The sequence below is a fragment of the Eupeodes corollae genome, chromosome 3 (genome assembly GCF_945859685.1).
Source record: "Eupeodes corollae chromosome 3, idEupCoro1.1, whole genome shotgun sequence".
Taxonomy (NCBI): Eukaryota; Metazoa; Arthropoda; class Insecta; order Diptera; family Syrphidae; genus Eupeodes; species Eupeodes corollae.
In genome coordinates, this window is record NC_079149.1 from 55,167,986 (window position 1) to 55,183,117 (window position 15,132).

Sequence of the window (15,132 nt, forward strand, 5' to 3'; positions counted from 1 at the left end):
GATTTGGTTTCCAATTCACAGCACCCCTGCGAGAGATAACCATACCCTCAAATCGTTCATGTAAAAATGTCAATCGTGGCTTTTGCTGTGGGGCACGTAACACCTGTCCTGCTGGTAACACATGTCCTCTAAGTTCATATTGACCAATTTTGGTCCATAAGAAATTAGTTATCATCGTTATTTAGCGCTCACTGTTGGCGGTGACCGCCTCACTAACGAGGATGTATTATCGAAGCCCAGTCTACTACTCCTATCTTCAACCCTTAACCTAATTACATGCTGTGGAACGAAAGTTGTACTACTAAAATCGTTCCAGACTTGAACTCAGAGGTCAGTTGGATCTTGTGCGTTAACGAACACTCATTTTGATGATAAAGTTTTATCATTTAAACGTGCTGTTCAATCGTGTAACTTGCCATGATGGCTAACCCTGTAAAGGTGTTTGGACATACTATCCCACCAAACAAAAACAATATTTATCTTATTTCTTGACTCATAAAATATTTTATAATTGAAATATTTGAAAATTTAGTCGTTTTTTTATTGGAGGGAACTAGGAACGGTCTTATTTGTGGAACTTAACATTTTGACATTTCTCCACGTTTCAAGGTCCATAAAATCTAAGTCTATGATCTTAAGAGGTCTGTGCATCTGTACGTGCTTTCGAAAGTTCAGGATACCCTTTTTCGTCGACCATATCTCAAGAACCAGTAAAAATACCGACTTCAAATGAGTTTTGTTTTACACCTACTAACATCAAAAGATGCTAAATTTACTTTTAAAAAAATTGAGTGGGTGCCTTATTGACTATAGACATGTAAAAGCATTTTGCTTGACTTTTAATTACGAGCCCATAGCGCTAGCTACAAACAAAATTTGTTTTCAAAATTAAATGCCTTTTGACTTCTCAAAAAACCTGAATTTTTCAAAATTTGTATTTTATAATCGTTAATGCTGTTTTTTTTCAATTAATTTGTATATACATATATATCAATTTTTGTAATTTTAGTTTAAGAATACTTTTGGCATGTAGTTACTTAGAGGTCATTAATATAACTTTCATGTTTGAAAAATGATGACCCATTTTCAATGACATTTTTTATTGTCAAATATTTTTGAGACTGTATAACAGCTTGACCAACAAATTTGTACAAGGACTATTTTATTTTTAGTCTTAAAAAAAATCGTCTCAAAACCTTAATTTCAATAGACTAAATACTATGGGCTATAGGGCCAAAACCGACAAACAGACAAACGGAAGCGGGGACCAACTTTTTTCGACTTCTCTACCCACACTGATAACTTCATATCCCGTCTGTCGATTTGTCTTGCTTAAAACTTAATAGAAATATTTTAAAATCTATTGTGTGAAATAAATAATTTGAAGTCAAAATCTTTCTTTGTTCTTCTTATACTATTATCGAAAACCGTTTCTTATCAGCTTGAAGATTTTCGTGTTTTATTTTTTAAATTGTCAGTAGAATTTTTCCAAAAAATTAACTAAAAATTACCAATAATATCTTGCATATGATGCAACAGTTTGATTTCAAAATCGGTTTTTCTTAAGAAGATCTTTAGTCGAAAACCAATTTTTTTTACAAATTTTGAAAATGTTTATTTCTTATATAAACAAATACTGATTGGATATTTCTAAGAACAATTTCTTACATCACGTAATGAAATCATTTTGAATTCAATACGAGATATCGAGAATCGAATATCAAATGTTTATTAATTTTGCCAACTATTTATTGTAAATATTCGTTTTTATGCAAAAAGCTGACTGAAATTTTACTGAATTTCGAAGAAAATATTTTCTGTGAAATTAGTTTGAAGAAAATATTTTTATTTTTGAAAAGCTGTTTAAGGATTTTTACTAAGTTTTAGAGTTGTTTTTTTAATTTTTTATTTTTCGTAAAGAAACTATCAATTTGATTTTTCTCAAAATTTTACCAGCTGTCAAAAAGGTTATTTTTCGTTGTAAAAGATTATTTTGGAACCAATTTTTACTAAATCCAGAAGTGCTTTTTTTTAAAAGGTTTTTATTTTTTGTAAAAAAAACTATCAATTTGATTTTTCTCAAAATTTTACCAGCTGTCAAAAAAGTTATTCTTCGTTGAATACGATTATTTTGGAGAGACACTATTTTAAAAACCGTTAAATGATTTTTTATAAGATTGTATTCAAGTCGCTAACTTTATTGTTTCGTGAGATATTTTGGGTTAACCAAACAATTTTTTAAATTGCTGTGGTAAGAAACACCCTCTCAACTTTTTGAGAGTCCTTTCTGCATCTTTCTGTGTTATTAAATTTATAATAATATTTATTTAAAGTCGATATCTTTACTGGTTCTTGAGATATGTGCGACGAAAAAAGCTTTCCGAACATACAAAAGTACGTACATACGCGCTTTTTAAAAATTCACTTGTTTAGACTGGAACGACCTTGAAACGTCTAGAAATGTCAACATTTTCAATTCGACAAATAGACCTGATTACAATAATTTCCTATATGCAGTTAAAAAAACTAATCCCAAGAATTTTGTACAGTGTAAACAACAAATAGACGACGACGACGATGTGAAAATGGAGATGGGGACGAACGATACGCATGCAGTGATTGAGGACTTATTCATAACAAATTGTTGCTACAGTCATTACGAACGCACATTAAAATGAATGATAGCGATAGGGCATCGCATCACAAATTATAGGAATATTCAAAGAACCTTTAACACAACATACTGCTTGTGCCTTGGGACTGGGGATATTGAGAGGTGAAAAAATAATAGGGCCTTGATTTTCATTTCCTTGAGTTTTCTACGTAGTTGAGTTTTTATTGCAATTAAATTTACCTGAATTTACTTTCAGCAGCTACCACATCGGTTGACGCGTGTGTCGTCGTCGAAGCCCGATGCGGATGGCAATTTAAACGCGTGACACAATTGTTTTAATGTTGACCCAATTACGTGAGTGCAGCTAGACAGATTCAATTAAAAGATCAATTGGAGTTATTGCATTTGACCGTTCAGGCACAACTAAATTGTACACTCTTTTGCAAAACATACATGCATACATATAAGAAGCTATAAGTTATGAGTATAGCTTGTGTGCAGTGCATCTATGAAGTACGTAAGGTCTATCCAAGTACTCCAATATCTATCTTCATAACCAACAACCACGGAACTGTGCGGATAGTCGTGTGGTAAAATAATGAACGTGTGGCTTTCAATTAGGAAGTGGTTAGATTTATTGAGTAAATTATGTACAATCTGCTATTGGATTTGTGGCTATAAGTACAGGTACCTACATAGCCAATAGAGTCTCCTTGGTGCTAATATGTTGAATAGAAACACACGGCTTCATGAAAAAAATGAAATTTAATGTTTAAAGGTTAATTGCAGGTGAAATTTAATTCCAAATTCTATGAGTAAAGGAATTTAATGCGAAGATCAAAGTTATTTTGAGGCTATTGTTAATATCAATGTTTTTTTTTATTTTTGCAATGAATATATGAATTTGAAAATTAATTATATTGAAATAGAGGAAGTCATCGTTTAGAGAATATTAATAGAAATTAATATAAATGTACATATTTGCACACTGGGACTAGTGATGAAAGTTGTAAAATGATAATTACATTTTATTAATTGATTATATTGCTTTCTACTGAATTTTGCTCAATGTCATTACAGTTAAATATTTTGTTGTCGTTTTTGTTGAGGGTTTGCTATGCACCTTTATTTGTTAAGGTTGTTGCAGGTTAATATTGTTTTTGTAAATCTACATTTCACATTTTCATTTTAGAAATATAATTTTGATTAAAAATGTTTGAGACGAAAAAGTAACATTTACCTTAAATTTAACTGAAGTTACTCCAGTGAACCATTAAGTGCATTATAGCTGAAAATTAACCTACTTATAAGCTCTATAAATTTTGTGACGTTTTAACTATGTAATTTTCATCTACTAACAATATTCTCAACAAAATTAAAACAAAAATTATTCAATTTATTTACAGTCGGTTATGATTATTACTTCCCCACAGATCCAAATTTAGAGACAAAAACTAAATCCTGGAATATCTTAGGGTAACCATTAAATATGATCTGACCAAAGTCTTTATATTAGTTATTTCAATTAGTTTCGATTTTAAAAACTTCAAATTCTTTATTAAATAGTGTATTTTTTCTTTAATTTAAATGTAAGGGGAATATAAAGTTAATAAATGTTTTTCCAATAAGAAACAGACAATTTTTTTTGTAGTCTCAAAGAAAATATATTAGAGGCGTTTAATCAGATCAGAAATCGATTGTACTCGTATAGGGTCGGCCATCAAAGGTTTTTTTTTTTTTTTATCAAGTAGTGCTTATTTCGTAAATAGTAACACTTAGCGCAAAAAAATCATCTTTTCAAATGAAGCTTATTTTGATCTTGGCGGGTATGTAAACAAGCAAAATTGTCGATATACCCTAAACGAGTCACTATTTAGTGAGGATTTTGGTCCAGAGGCATAATTGGGCCATTTTTTTTGGAAAATGAGCAAGAAATGGCCGTTAAAGTCAATGGCGATCGTTATTGAGCTTGTTGAACGAATTCGAATTTTTGTTCACAACAATTGAAGAGGAGGATATTGGCAACATTTGGTGTCTACAGGATGGCGCGCGGTGCTACGTGCCAAACAGCCGAAGCTACTACTCGATGCTTTTATAGCATTTTCAAAAAAAATAATTATTCTGCGGACCCTATACAAGGTGCGCTGTGTTTCTTTTGTCATCATCTTTCTTAAACCAAATGTCGTCCACGGCAAGGGGTTGGAGGAGGTGTGTACTCTGAATGACGGAATTTAAGTCTCTCATTCCGCCTTAGGCGGAAATATTGACAATAAAAGATGTCTTGTCGTGACTTAAAGAAAACGTGAAATCGACATCTGATATCTGTATTTTCTTAGTAAGTCAGGCCGCTATCAAATCTCTGAATTTTGTCTCTACAAACTCTATAAATTCCATAACTGTCGATCATTTCTAATGTAGATGGCACAACAGTTTAGTATTCACATTTGCTGGTAGCCGGGCCAAAGGTAATTGTAAAGCAGATGAACTCGCCAGAAATAGTACAGTACAACACAATCTACCACGCTTAGCTAATGCTGGCATACAGATCGCTATATGTAAACTATTGCTAATGCAAGACACTATGAACAAGGCAACAGTAGGTGTAATAACATCACCACGGGCAAGGTCACACAAACATTCGGGCCTATGCTAGGTTTAAAGTGATCAAGCTGCTTGCTATTTCTAAGCAGATTACATACTATAAGCTAGATAATCGATGTCGTAACCGGGCACTGTCTCAAAGCAAAGTGAGGAAATGACTTTTCCAGTAGCTTTATGAACGAGGAAGATCGATGTCGTAACCGGGCACTGTCTAAAAGGAAAGCGAGAAAATGACTTTTCCAGAGGCTTTATTAAGGAGGAAAAGGAGAAAACAGTTATTTACCTTCTCTGTATATGGCCTGCTCTACCTCAAAAACGCAAGACTTACCTAGACGAATTCTTCTATAACGATTTAAACGATTTCAATCATAGTAACACAATCAGACTCTCGCGTTAAGGAAGGGACTCAAAATCACTTTATTGGTCTTAGAAGAAACCCTCAAGATTCATGTGGTATCACAATAGGCCATTAAACTTGAACCAATAGCGTCCTACTCCATCACGAACAGCCACTTTAACTCAACTTAACCTAAGGCATTTCGTCGAAGTCCATATTTCATATTTCAAAGATCTTTAAGCCATTATTTGGTGTGAGGGATGTCCAATTCTGATTTAGATCGTTTGCTATGGTCGCCTGAGCGGCAGTAATATTTTCGACACTTCGACCAACCCGTTGTCTCACTGACACGGCAACATTACACAATGAATAAGAAGGTGCAAATGTTTGCACTAAACTTCTTATTGTCTATCTACTAGGACGGGAATTTCGGTCGGGAATTGGAGTTGACTTTCCTAAAGTATCGGTCAGCAACTCCGAATGAATAATTTTATAATTTGTAGACTTTGGTCGTACGTATATTTTACCATGATAAAAATGTTTTGACTTTGCTGAATAAATTGAAAATGACAGTTCAATAAATAGTGAAAGGGTGCGTTCTGAAACTAAATTAAAAATTGTCAAGTGAAAAAGCTGATACAATAAAATTTAATAAAAATTATAAAATTAGTTTTTGGTGTGAATGATGGAATTTGAAAATAATTGTTTGTTCAAATATTTTAGATAATTATAAACTAAAATGGGGTTATATTATATCTAAAAATGTATGACTAAAAGTAACTAACAACTTTTCCGAAGCTCATGATTAGTTAATTTAAGAAACGTACGCATTTTTAGGGGGTATAGGTACTTAACTTTTTATAACAACAAAATTAAATAAAATTACAAATATTTCTATTATTGATTTTTTTATTTTTTTCAGATGTAAACTTACTGATGTCTCAGCCAAATTTCGAGCCAATGTGCTCAAGCCAACAAGAACGTTTTATTGAGAGTGATGGCAAAGAATCTAGTCTGATATTAGAATTTAATCCTGAAACGAAGAAAGAGTCATGTTTGCGTATTCTCAGTGCCCCAGCTGCCCATGGTTTTATAGTAAGATTAATTATACCAAAACTCAAGAAAAAACATCACAATGCCCATGCTGGTCCACCTCTAATGGATGTTGACAGAGTTCAAAGAAATCGAACTTGTCCTCTAAAAATTGTAAGTATCTGAAGCTTGTTTATATTGCTAAGCCACCATAACCTAAAAAAACGAAATGGCCCACGTAATTAGCTCAAAATGATATAATCAGTTACTTAGTCGAGAAATAAAATTAATGTAGGATAGGTATTTGCCAACACAATACCTAAACAAAAAATAATTTCTCTTTGTTGTTCTGCTTTTTGAATTTTAATTACTATTTTATATTTTCTGTCTGGCTAGACTTGACGCCTCATAACGTTTCCGGGTGGATACCTGCGCTTTTAAATACCTTATGGTATAAAAAACTACATACTATAAAATGTAACTGCAAAGAGACGTTGTTAAACTATAATTTTGAAATGTTGACCTTGAGCTTGACTATGACCGCAATATGATCATATAAAAGTACTTATAGCCTTATACTCGGGTAAAAGAAAAGAAACAAATTATTATTGTTCAGCAGGTAAATGACATATGATTCATATGGTCTGGTGAAATAGTCTATTCCCATGAGTTCATGGTTCTTTTGAAATGTTGTATCTTGAATTTTGTTCACAGAGGGTTTTTTTTAAAGCAAGGTTAAAAATTTATAATTACTTGTGCCAAGTGCCAATAACTTCTTTCAATTATTTGGCTTAAAAGGGGTTATTGACTTAGCGAAGATTTATCATTCCCAACTATGTGTACGAGATTCCATAGAAAAGTTAAAAAATGTTCATGAGCGGTGAGCAAATTCGGCGTTTAATGAGTGGAAATAATTTCTGATTTCTGTTGGTCTTACTTTTCTATAATTAAGACATTTAATTATAAATTTGAAAGACTGATTCAAATAAATCAAAAACCGCAATTTATTCATTAAGAAAAAGACATTGAAATATTTTATTTTTGGTAAAAGAATTTTTTGTCTTGCCAAATTTTTGAAATTCCTAGTTATTTTTATTTTCGTCAAAATTTAGAAGCTGTTACATTCTTTAAAAAGGAATTGAAAAATCATCCAAGAGTAATTCTTGTCATGGAAAGTGCTTTCTCAAATTAGCCGATCGGATTCGGCTGAAAATTGTAGGCCCCTTCCATTCCTGGCAACATTACTCGCACACAGGAAAGGTTGGAAGTTGTTAGTTACTAGGCCCTAGTTCTCAATGTGCTGCTGCACGACATTAGTTATTTATTTATACAATATCAGAAACATTTTATTGAATGTTATTTTAAATATTTAAAGCTACATTTTTATAGTAATTGTTGGAAAAGAAGAACATAATTTGTTTTTAAATTCAAACAATAATCAAAGACCCATTTTCACTACTTCGAGTAAAAGATCGTGGCTGAAGTTATTTTTAAACAGTCCGGACAACATATTTGAAATAACTTTGATCACCTTTTCATAAGAACGAAAACAAATTTTATTTTTGAAATATCAAATTTTTAGTTTTGAATATTGCAAGTTTTAAAACGTTGTTGTAATAAATATTTTACCGAAAAGTTTTGTTAACAATTTTCTTAAGATTTTTACCTTCTTTTCAACCAAAAACTACATTTTAATTTTTAAGTTGAGGAAATTTTTATTTTTTGAAATAATTAAGGGAAAATACGAAGAAATTACTTGTATTATGTTTTGATTTTCTTCATTGCAGTGTATTTACTAAGCCCATACAAATTGATTGAATTAAGTGTGATGTGCTTCGAGTAATACTTATCTAGAGAATATTTCGCTCTTGACAAATTTATTAATTAGCGATACATTTAATAAAATAAAAAAAGCTTCCTTAAGAAAAGTTTTGATATTAATATTCACAACGAGGTTCCAGGAAATACAAAAATTCGCAACGATTTGACGTATTGATTTGTTCATAGTGGCAGCCGGTGCCGCAGCGAGCGTGGCGCGGTGGCTACGGCTTCTTCCCACCATACTAGAAATACCTACAACATGCCATCACCACAAGCTTGTGGTGCTGCAAAAGTAAACACGTTTTCTGGCGCAAGGTGAAATCGCAACAACAGACGTCATTAGTAAATTTAAACATTTTTATGGCGCTTAACTTATTCCCTATTAATATCGCTTTTAAAATAATTTTGTTTTATTTTAATTTTAGATATTAAAACAAAAAAATAAATTGAATACGTTTAAAGAATTGGTAACATAGTTAGTTAACAGTGTAAGTAGGCATAGGTACATATCTGATTAAGATTTCCGGCACGAATAATTCAAATTCAAATCACATTAAATTCATAATAAGGAGTACTTTTCTGAATACCTATAAGCTTTTGGGATAAAACATACAATTTTGTATATAATCACTTAATAATTTAGAACACCATTATTTTTTGGCTTGTTTTTATCTTCACCGGAGCCTTATTAGAATCAAGTAAACCTCCATATTTTAGGTATGAATAGTGGTCCATTAATTATAAATTAATTAAAGAATTCTACTCAATGTGAGTTGGACACAAGAAACTTTTTAACCCATTCAAAAATGATGGACTTGTACGAGTTATAAAGTTCAATTACACAAAATGTAGCTTAATACTATACAAAAATTACTCAAATTTGTCAAGAAAAAATATTTAAAATCTAAGCAGATGCACTTTAGCTTTTTCTTCCCTGCAAATAATAAAAACAATCCTCGACTTGATTTTCAACTCCTTGTTTGATATAAACTCTAGAGTTGGACAGCTGCGGAATTGGAGACAAATGAAAAGTGAATGAAGAAAAAACTCTTATTTTTTAAAACGTTGAAACTGAAAGATAATTAAATTTCAAACAACCCCTTAAATGGTTAGTCTTAATATTTAATGAAATAAAGATAACCCGATTGCAGCCCGATTCATCCAGTAGAGTAAAGGTTAGGGTGTTTGTATAGCCAGAGAAATCTAAAAATAGATCCCATCTGTTTTAAACACAAATTTTATTCAGATTGAGAGTATTTGAACTTGAATAAATCTACGATTTTCAAGTCAGCATTATACTTTTAGAAATCAAAAGAAACTATATATGCCGTTAATTTTTGCTTTTTTGTTGTATATTATTTGTTTATAGAAAAATGTTGCTCAACGATTAAAAAAGGTTCATATGCGACCCACGCTGACAATTTACCATTCGTGCCCGTATGTCTATTTTTCTTAAATTTGAACAAAATATTTATAACAATGAACAATTTGAAGTCAAAAAAAGAGGCTGGGATGCGACCCACACTGATAACTTCCCATCCCGTCTGTCGATTTGTCTTGCTTAAAAGTTCGTCTATATGTACTAGTATCGATTTTCCCAAATTTGCGTACTATTTTTTATAGATTTTATAAAAAAACGGACTGTTTGATTATTATATAAAAATCACTGAATATTGAAAACAATATTTTCTGTAAAATAAAATAAGTTTGAAGCCAATATTTTTGAGAAGCTATTTGAGTCGAAAGTAAATGTTAACCAAGTTTTAGTATTGTTTTTTTTTATAGTTTTATTTTTTGTAAAAAAAACCGTCAATTCGATTTTCTTCAAAATTCTATCGAATGTTGAAAACAATATTTTCTATAAGATAAAATTAGTATGAAGCCAATATTTTATGGATTTGAAAAGATATTTGAGTCGAAAATCAATTTTTACCAACTTTTGTTAAATTTTTTTTAGGTATTTAATTGTTTGTACAAAAACTATCAATTCGATTTTTTTCAAAATTTTACTAAATGTTAACAACAATATTTTTTGAAAGATAAAAGTAGTAAAAAGCCAATATCTACTATTTTTGAAAAGATATTTGAGTCGAAAATCAATTTTTACCAATTTTTATACATTTTTTTTAAGGTTTTTATTTTTTGTAAAAAAAACTGTCAATTCGATTTTTCTCAACATCTTTCAGAATGCTTAAAACAATATTTCTATAAGATAAAATAAGTTTGAAGTCTAACTTTCAAGTTTTTGAAAAGATATTTGAATCCATATTCAATTTTTACCAACTTTTGTTAATTTTTGTTCGGTTTTTAATTTTTTATAAAAAAAACTTGCAATTCGATTTTGTTCAAAATTTTACTGAATGTTGACAACAATATTTTTTTACAGATAAAAGTAAATTAAAGCCAATATCTCAAAGTTTTGAAAAGATATTTGAGTCGAAAATCAATTTTTACCAACTTTTATTAATTTTTTTTTTAGGTTTTTATTTTTTGTAAAAAAACTGTCAATTTAATTTTTCTCAAAATTTTATTGAATGTTGAAAACAATATTTCTTATAAAATTAAATAAGCTTAAAGCCCAAATTTCAAGTTTTTGAAAAGATATTTGAATCGATATTTAATTTTTACGAACTTTGAGTAATGTTTTTTTAGATTTTTATTTTTTATAAAAAAAATTGTCAATTCGATTCTTCTCAAAATTTTATCAGATTTTTAAAACATTATTCTCCGTTGCTCAAAATTGTTTTGGAGATGAAATCATATGTTAGTCGTTAAATTTAGGAGGTGACACATTTTTTTTTCAGTTTTTTTGATTTAGAAAAAAAAACCGTTAGATAGATTTTTTTCAAAAAATATACTTCTTTGAGATCACGTTACATTCTATTATATAAAATTCAAGTCTCTAGCGTTTTTGGTTCGTCAGATATTAAGGGTTAACCAAAATTTTCACCTTTTTTTTAAACTGCTATGGTAAAAAAACCAACCACGCAATTTTCTTGAGAGCCCTTTCTGCATCTTTCTGCCTTATTATCTGTATAACAAAATTTATTTGAAGTCGATATCTCTTCTGGTTCTTGAGCTATGGACGACGAAAAAAACGTCGCGAACGTACGGACGTACGGACGTACGGACGTATGGACGTACAAACGTACGTACACACGCACGCACAGACATCTTTCTAAAAATCTTTTATTTCGACTCTAGGGATCTTGAAACGTCGAGAAATGTCAAAATTTTCGATTTGACAAATCGGACCCATTACAATAACTTCCTATGGGAAGTTAAAATTCTTTGTTTTAAAAATACTTGAGTCGAATACCATTTGTTATAAATTTCATAATGTTTTTGTTGGTTTTGGTTTTGTATGTGTAAAAATGTTGTCAATTGAATTTTTTTAAACAATTAACTAACAGTTAAAATCAATCAATGTTTGATTTAAAAATCTGTTTTTTTAAACGAGATTTTTAGACAAAAAACGTTTTTTAACAATGTAGGTAAAATTTTTTTTTTAGTTTTTATTTTTTATATAAATAAAATGCACGACTGGGTCATAAACAAACCTGCTTATGTATCCAAAAGTGTGTTTAAAACTATTTGCTGTATTTTAAGTTACAAAAATGTACCTACTAAAAAGTTTTTTTTTTTTAAAGTGACACGCCTTTTAATTTCACAAAGATAACTTAATATTTCAAAATTTCTATTTGAAAATCGTTAGAGCAGTTCTTTTTCAATTAATTTTGTATGTATACATTTTTTCAATTTGGTTAAGAAAATTTTTGTTATGCAGTTATTTACAACTTATTAATATACGCTTTAAATTTCAATTTTGTAAATATATATATGACCGGTTTCCAAGATATGGAATTTTGAAAAAAAATGTATTATAATTAAATTATAAATTATTAAATGTTTAAAAATCAAAATAAAAAACAATTACATTTTTGAACATCAAATATTATTGAGGCAGTATAAGAGCTATTGTAATGTTATTGAAATCGATTGATGAGTTCTTGAGAAAACTTAAAAACAAAATATGATGGCATCCTTCTAAAGCAATATAAATAAATAAATTTTATATTCAAAGAATCGAAATTAAGAAAAAAAATGTTTTACGAAAATTAAAAAAAAACTATCGTTTTGTTTTTGAGAAAATTCGGATTTTTGACAAAAAAATTAGTATGGGGACTACTGTTATTTTTAGTCATAAAAAAGAAAGAACTCCTAATGCGAATCGGTTTTAAACCTTAATTTGCAAATTTTAAGTCAATTGAATCAATGTTTTGGGCTGTAGGGGTCAGGACAGACAGACAGACGGAATCGGGCGACGCACTTTATTCGACTACGCTACCATCGTCACTCTTGATTAGAATCTCATGTTGGAATTTTTTACAAGTGCAAAACATGCCATTTGTTGAAAGAATAAAATCTTTTTAAAGTCAATATTTTTATTTATTCACGAGATATCGAGAATCAAATATTCATTTTTACCAATTATGCGTACTATTTTACTTAGTTTATGTACTGAAGAACTGATTGTTGGATTTTATACAAATTTTACTAAATATTGAAAATTTTTTGTAAGATGAAATGAATTCGAATGCAATAAATTTAATTTTTGCTAAGATATTTGAGTCGCAAATTAATTTTTACTTACTTTTAGTAATGGTTTTTTTAAGGTTTTTAATTATTGTAAGAAATCCGTTACTTCGGTTTTTCAAAAAATTTTACTACATGTCAAAAACGTTATTCTTCGTTGCATACATTTATTTTGGAAGTAAGATTCTTTTGTTTTCGTAAAATATTCGAGGTGACAATTTTTTTTTCATAGTTTATTTGAATTATAAAAAAAAACCGTTTACAGATTTTTTTTATTGACACAAATTTTGATACTACGTTACATTACATAATATAATAACTAATTGTTATAAACTTTGTGAAATTTGTGGGGTAAGCCAGCATTTTAATGTTTTGTTTGAATTGCTAAAGCAAATAGAGCTCCCACTTAATTTTTAAAAGTCATGTCTGAAAACTTCAGATGTTCTTAGATGTAAAATAAAAATCCTTTTAAGTCGATATCACTACTGGCGCTTGAGATATGGACTATGAAAAATAATATCCTGAACGTTTCGACGTACGAATATCGTACACACGCAAACACAAAATATCTAAAAACCTTTATTTTAGATTGTTGTATCCTAAAAGATCGAGAAATGTCAAATAAAGTTGTAAGGGAAATTGGTAAAACTTTTATTTCTTGTAATTTAGTAGAGGAGAGGTACAAATTCCTTTTTTGTTACTTATTTAGTTGGTTTTAAGAAATGGCTATATTTTTCAAAAAGTGTTGTCCTAATCATAGGGGTTTTACTAGTCAAAAAAGTATTTAAACCTTTCCAACATCAGTTCTCCACCAAACTTTCTGTTCCTTAAAATGTTATTAATTGCGAAATGATTTTTGAAGAAAAGCTTACTCTAGGACCACTACATAATGAATGTTTTTACTTTTTATCAAATTATGGAAAGCAAATTGTATATACAAAAAATTATCACATGTGATGAATATGAAAATCTGTTAAAATTTTCCAATCAAGCCGTTTAAAATCCACTCTCGTTTTATTAATATTTCCATCTCAACTCATCTCTGAAGCCGCGAATAAATACAAAAAGAAAAACATAAAAATACAGAACGAAACGTAAATAAAAAATATACTTAATTTATATAAAATATTTTGTGGCTTAAAAATACAACATAACACAAATACCCATATTTGCATGTAGGTAAGGGAATGAAGTTAGATAAATACGCTTTGATTTGTATTCAACAACAATTTTGTTGAAATTATTTTTTAATTTTATTCGCCATCACATCTGCATAAATATATGTATAGGTGCATACGTGATCTGAATGTAAATAAAATATACATACATATATGTTTTTAATTTTATTTTGCGTACCTATAAAACACTTTGTAAGCCAACAACAATTTTTATGATCTAAATTTGAATTGTTTTGTTTTTAATGCAAATATTTTTATCATCTTATTTTTTAATTTTTAATGTTTGATTTCAGTTTAGTTCACTGGAACCACAGCTACTATCATGGCAGGTTGATCCTTGCCAATTGGAAGACGCAACTGCAGATATGGAAGATCCAGTGAAATTGTTTCAAGGACGACTTCGTGTGGTATGGGAACATGGTGGACATGAATTGTCATCGAAATTAATGATAACAGTCTTGGGGAAAGGTGATGCCTGCCAGGAAGAAAACAAACATCCATGTTTAAAAATTGGGTAAGTTTAAGTTACTTAAAGGGCTATTTAAATAGTTCGTATAGAATAATTTGCGATTCCATTGGATTCAAATTTTTTAAATTGCTTGAAAACTGCATATGAACGAAATAAATAAATGTAAATAAATGAAAATAAGTTTTGTAGCCTTATTTGTACATTGTCGAATAGTTAATACTTTCAAAATTCAGGTGGAAAACTTTTTCAATGACTCTCTTACTATAAAAAGCAAACATTTTCGATCTTTTAATAATGTATGTCTTGAGCAGTACTTCAAAGTACTTGAAAAGCATTATAGTCTTTGATCCAAACTTTTTCTCTGAAATAGATCCTTTCCAAGTAGACGTTGATATATCGAAGAAAACATTACCCAATTACTGGAAATCGCTCAAATGTGGTAATAGAAGTGATGTTAGAATTATCTTCAACTCGAGTACAACTG

At 29.7% G+C, this 15,132-nt stretch overlaps 1 protein-coding gene across 2 annotated transcripts in view; it reads left to right on the forward strand.

Annotated features, from left to right (window-relative positions):
* Positions 1-15,132, forward strand: part of LOC129951412 (uncharacterized) — a 38,016-nt gene that overhangs the window by 20,620 nt on the left and 2,264 nt on the right. For both annotated transcript variants that reach the window (XM_056063540.1, XM_056063541.1), the window contains exons 2-3: positions 6,475-6,758; positions 14,473-14,693. In XM_056063540.1, the coding sequence (XP_055919515.1) occupies positions 6,475-6,758; positions 14,473-14,693 (505 nt within the window). The remainder of the gene's footprint in view (positions 1-6,474; positions 6,759-14,472; positions 14,694-15,132) is intronic.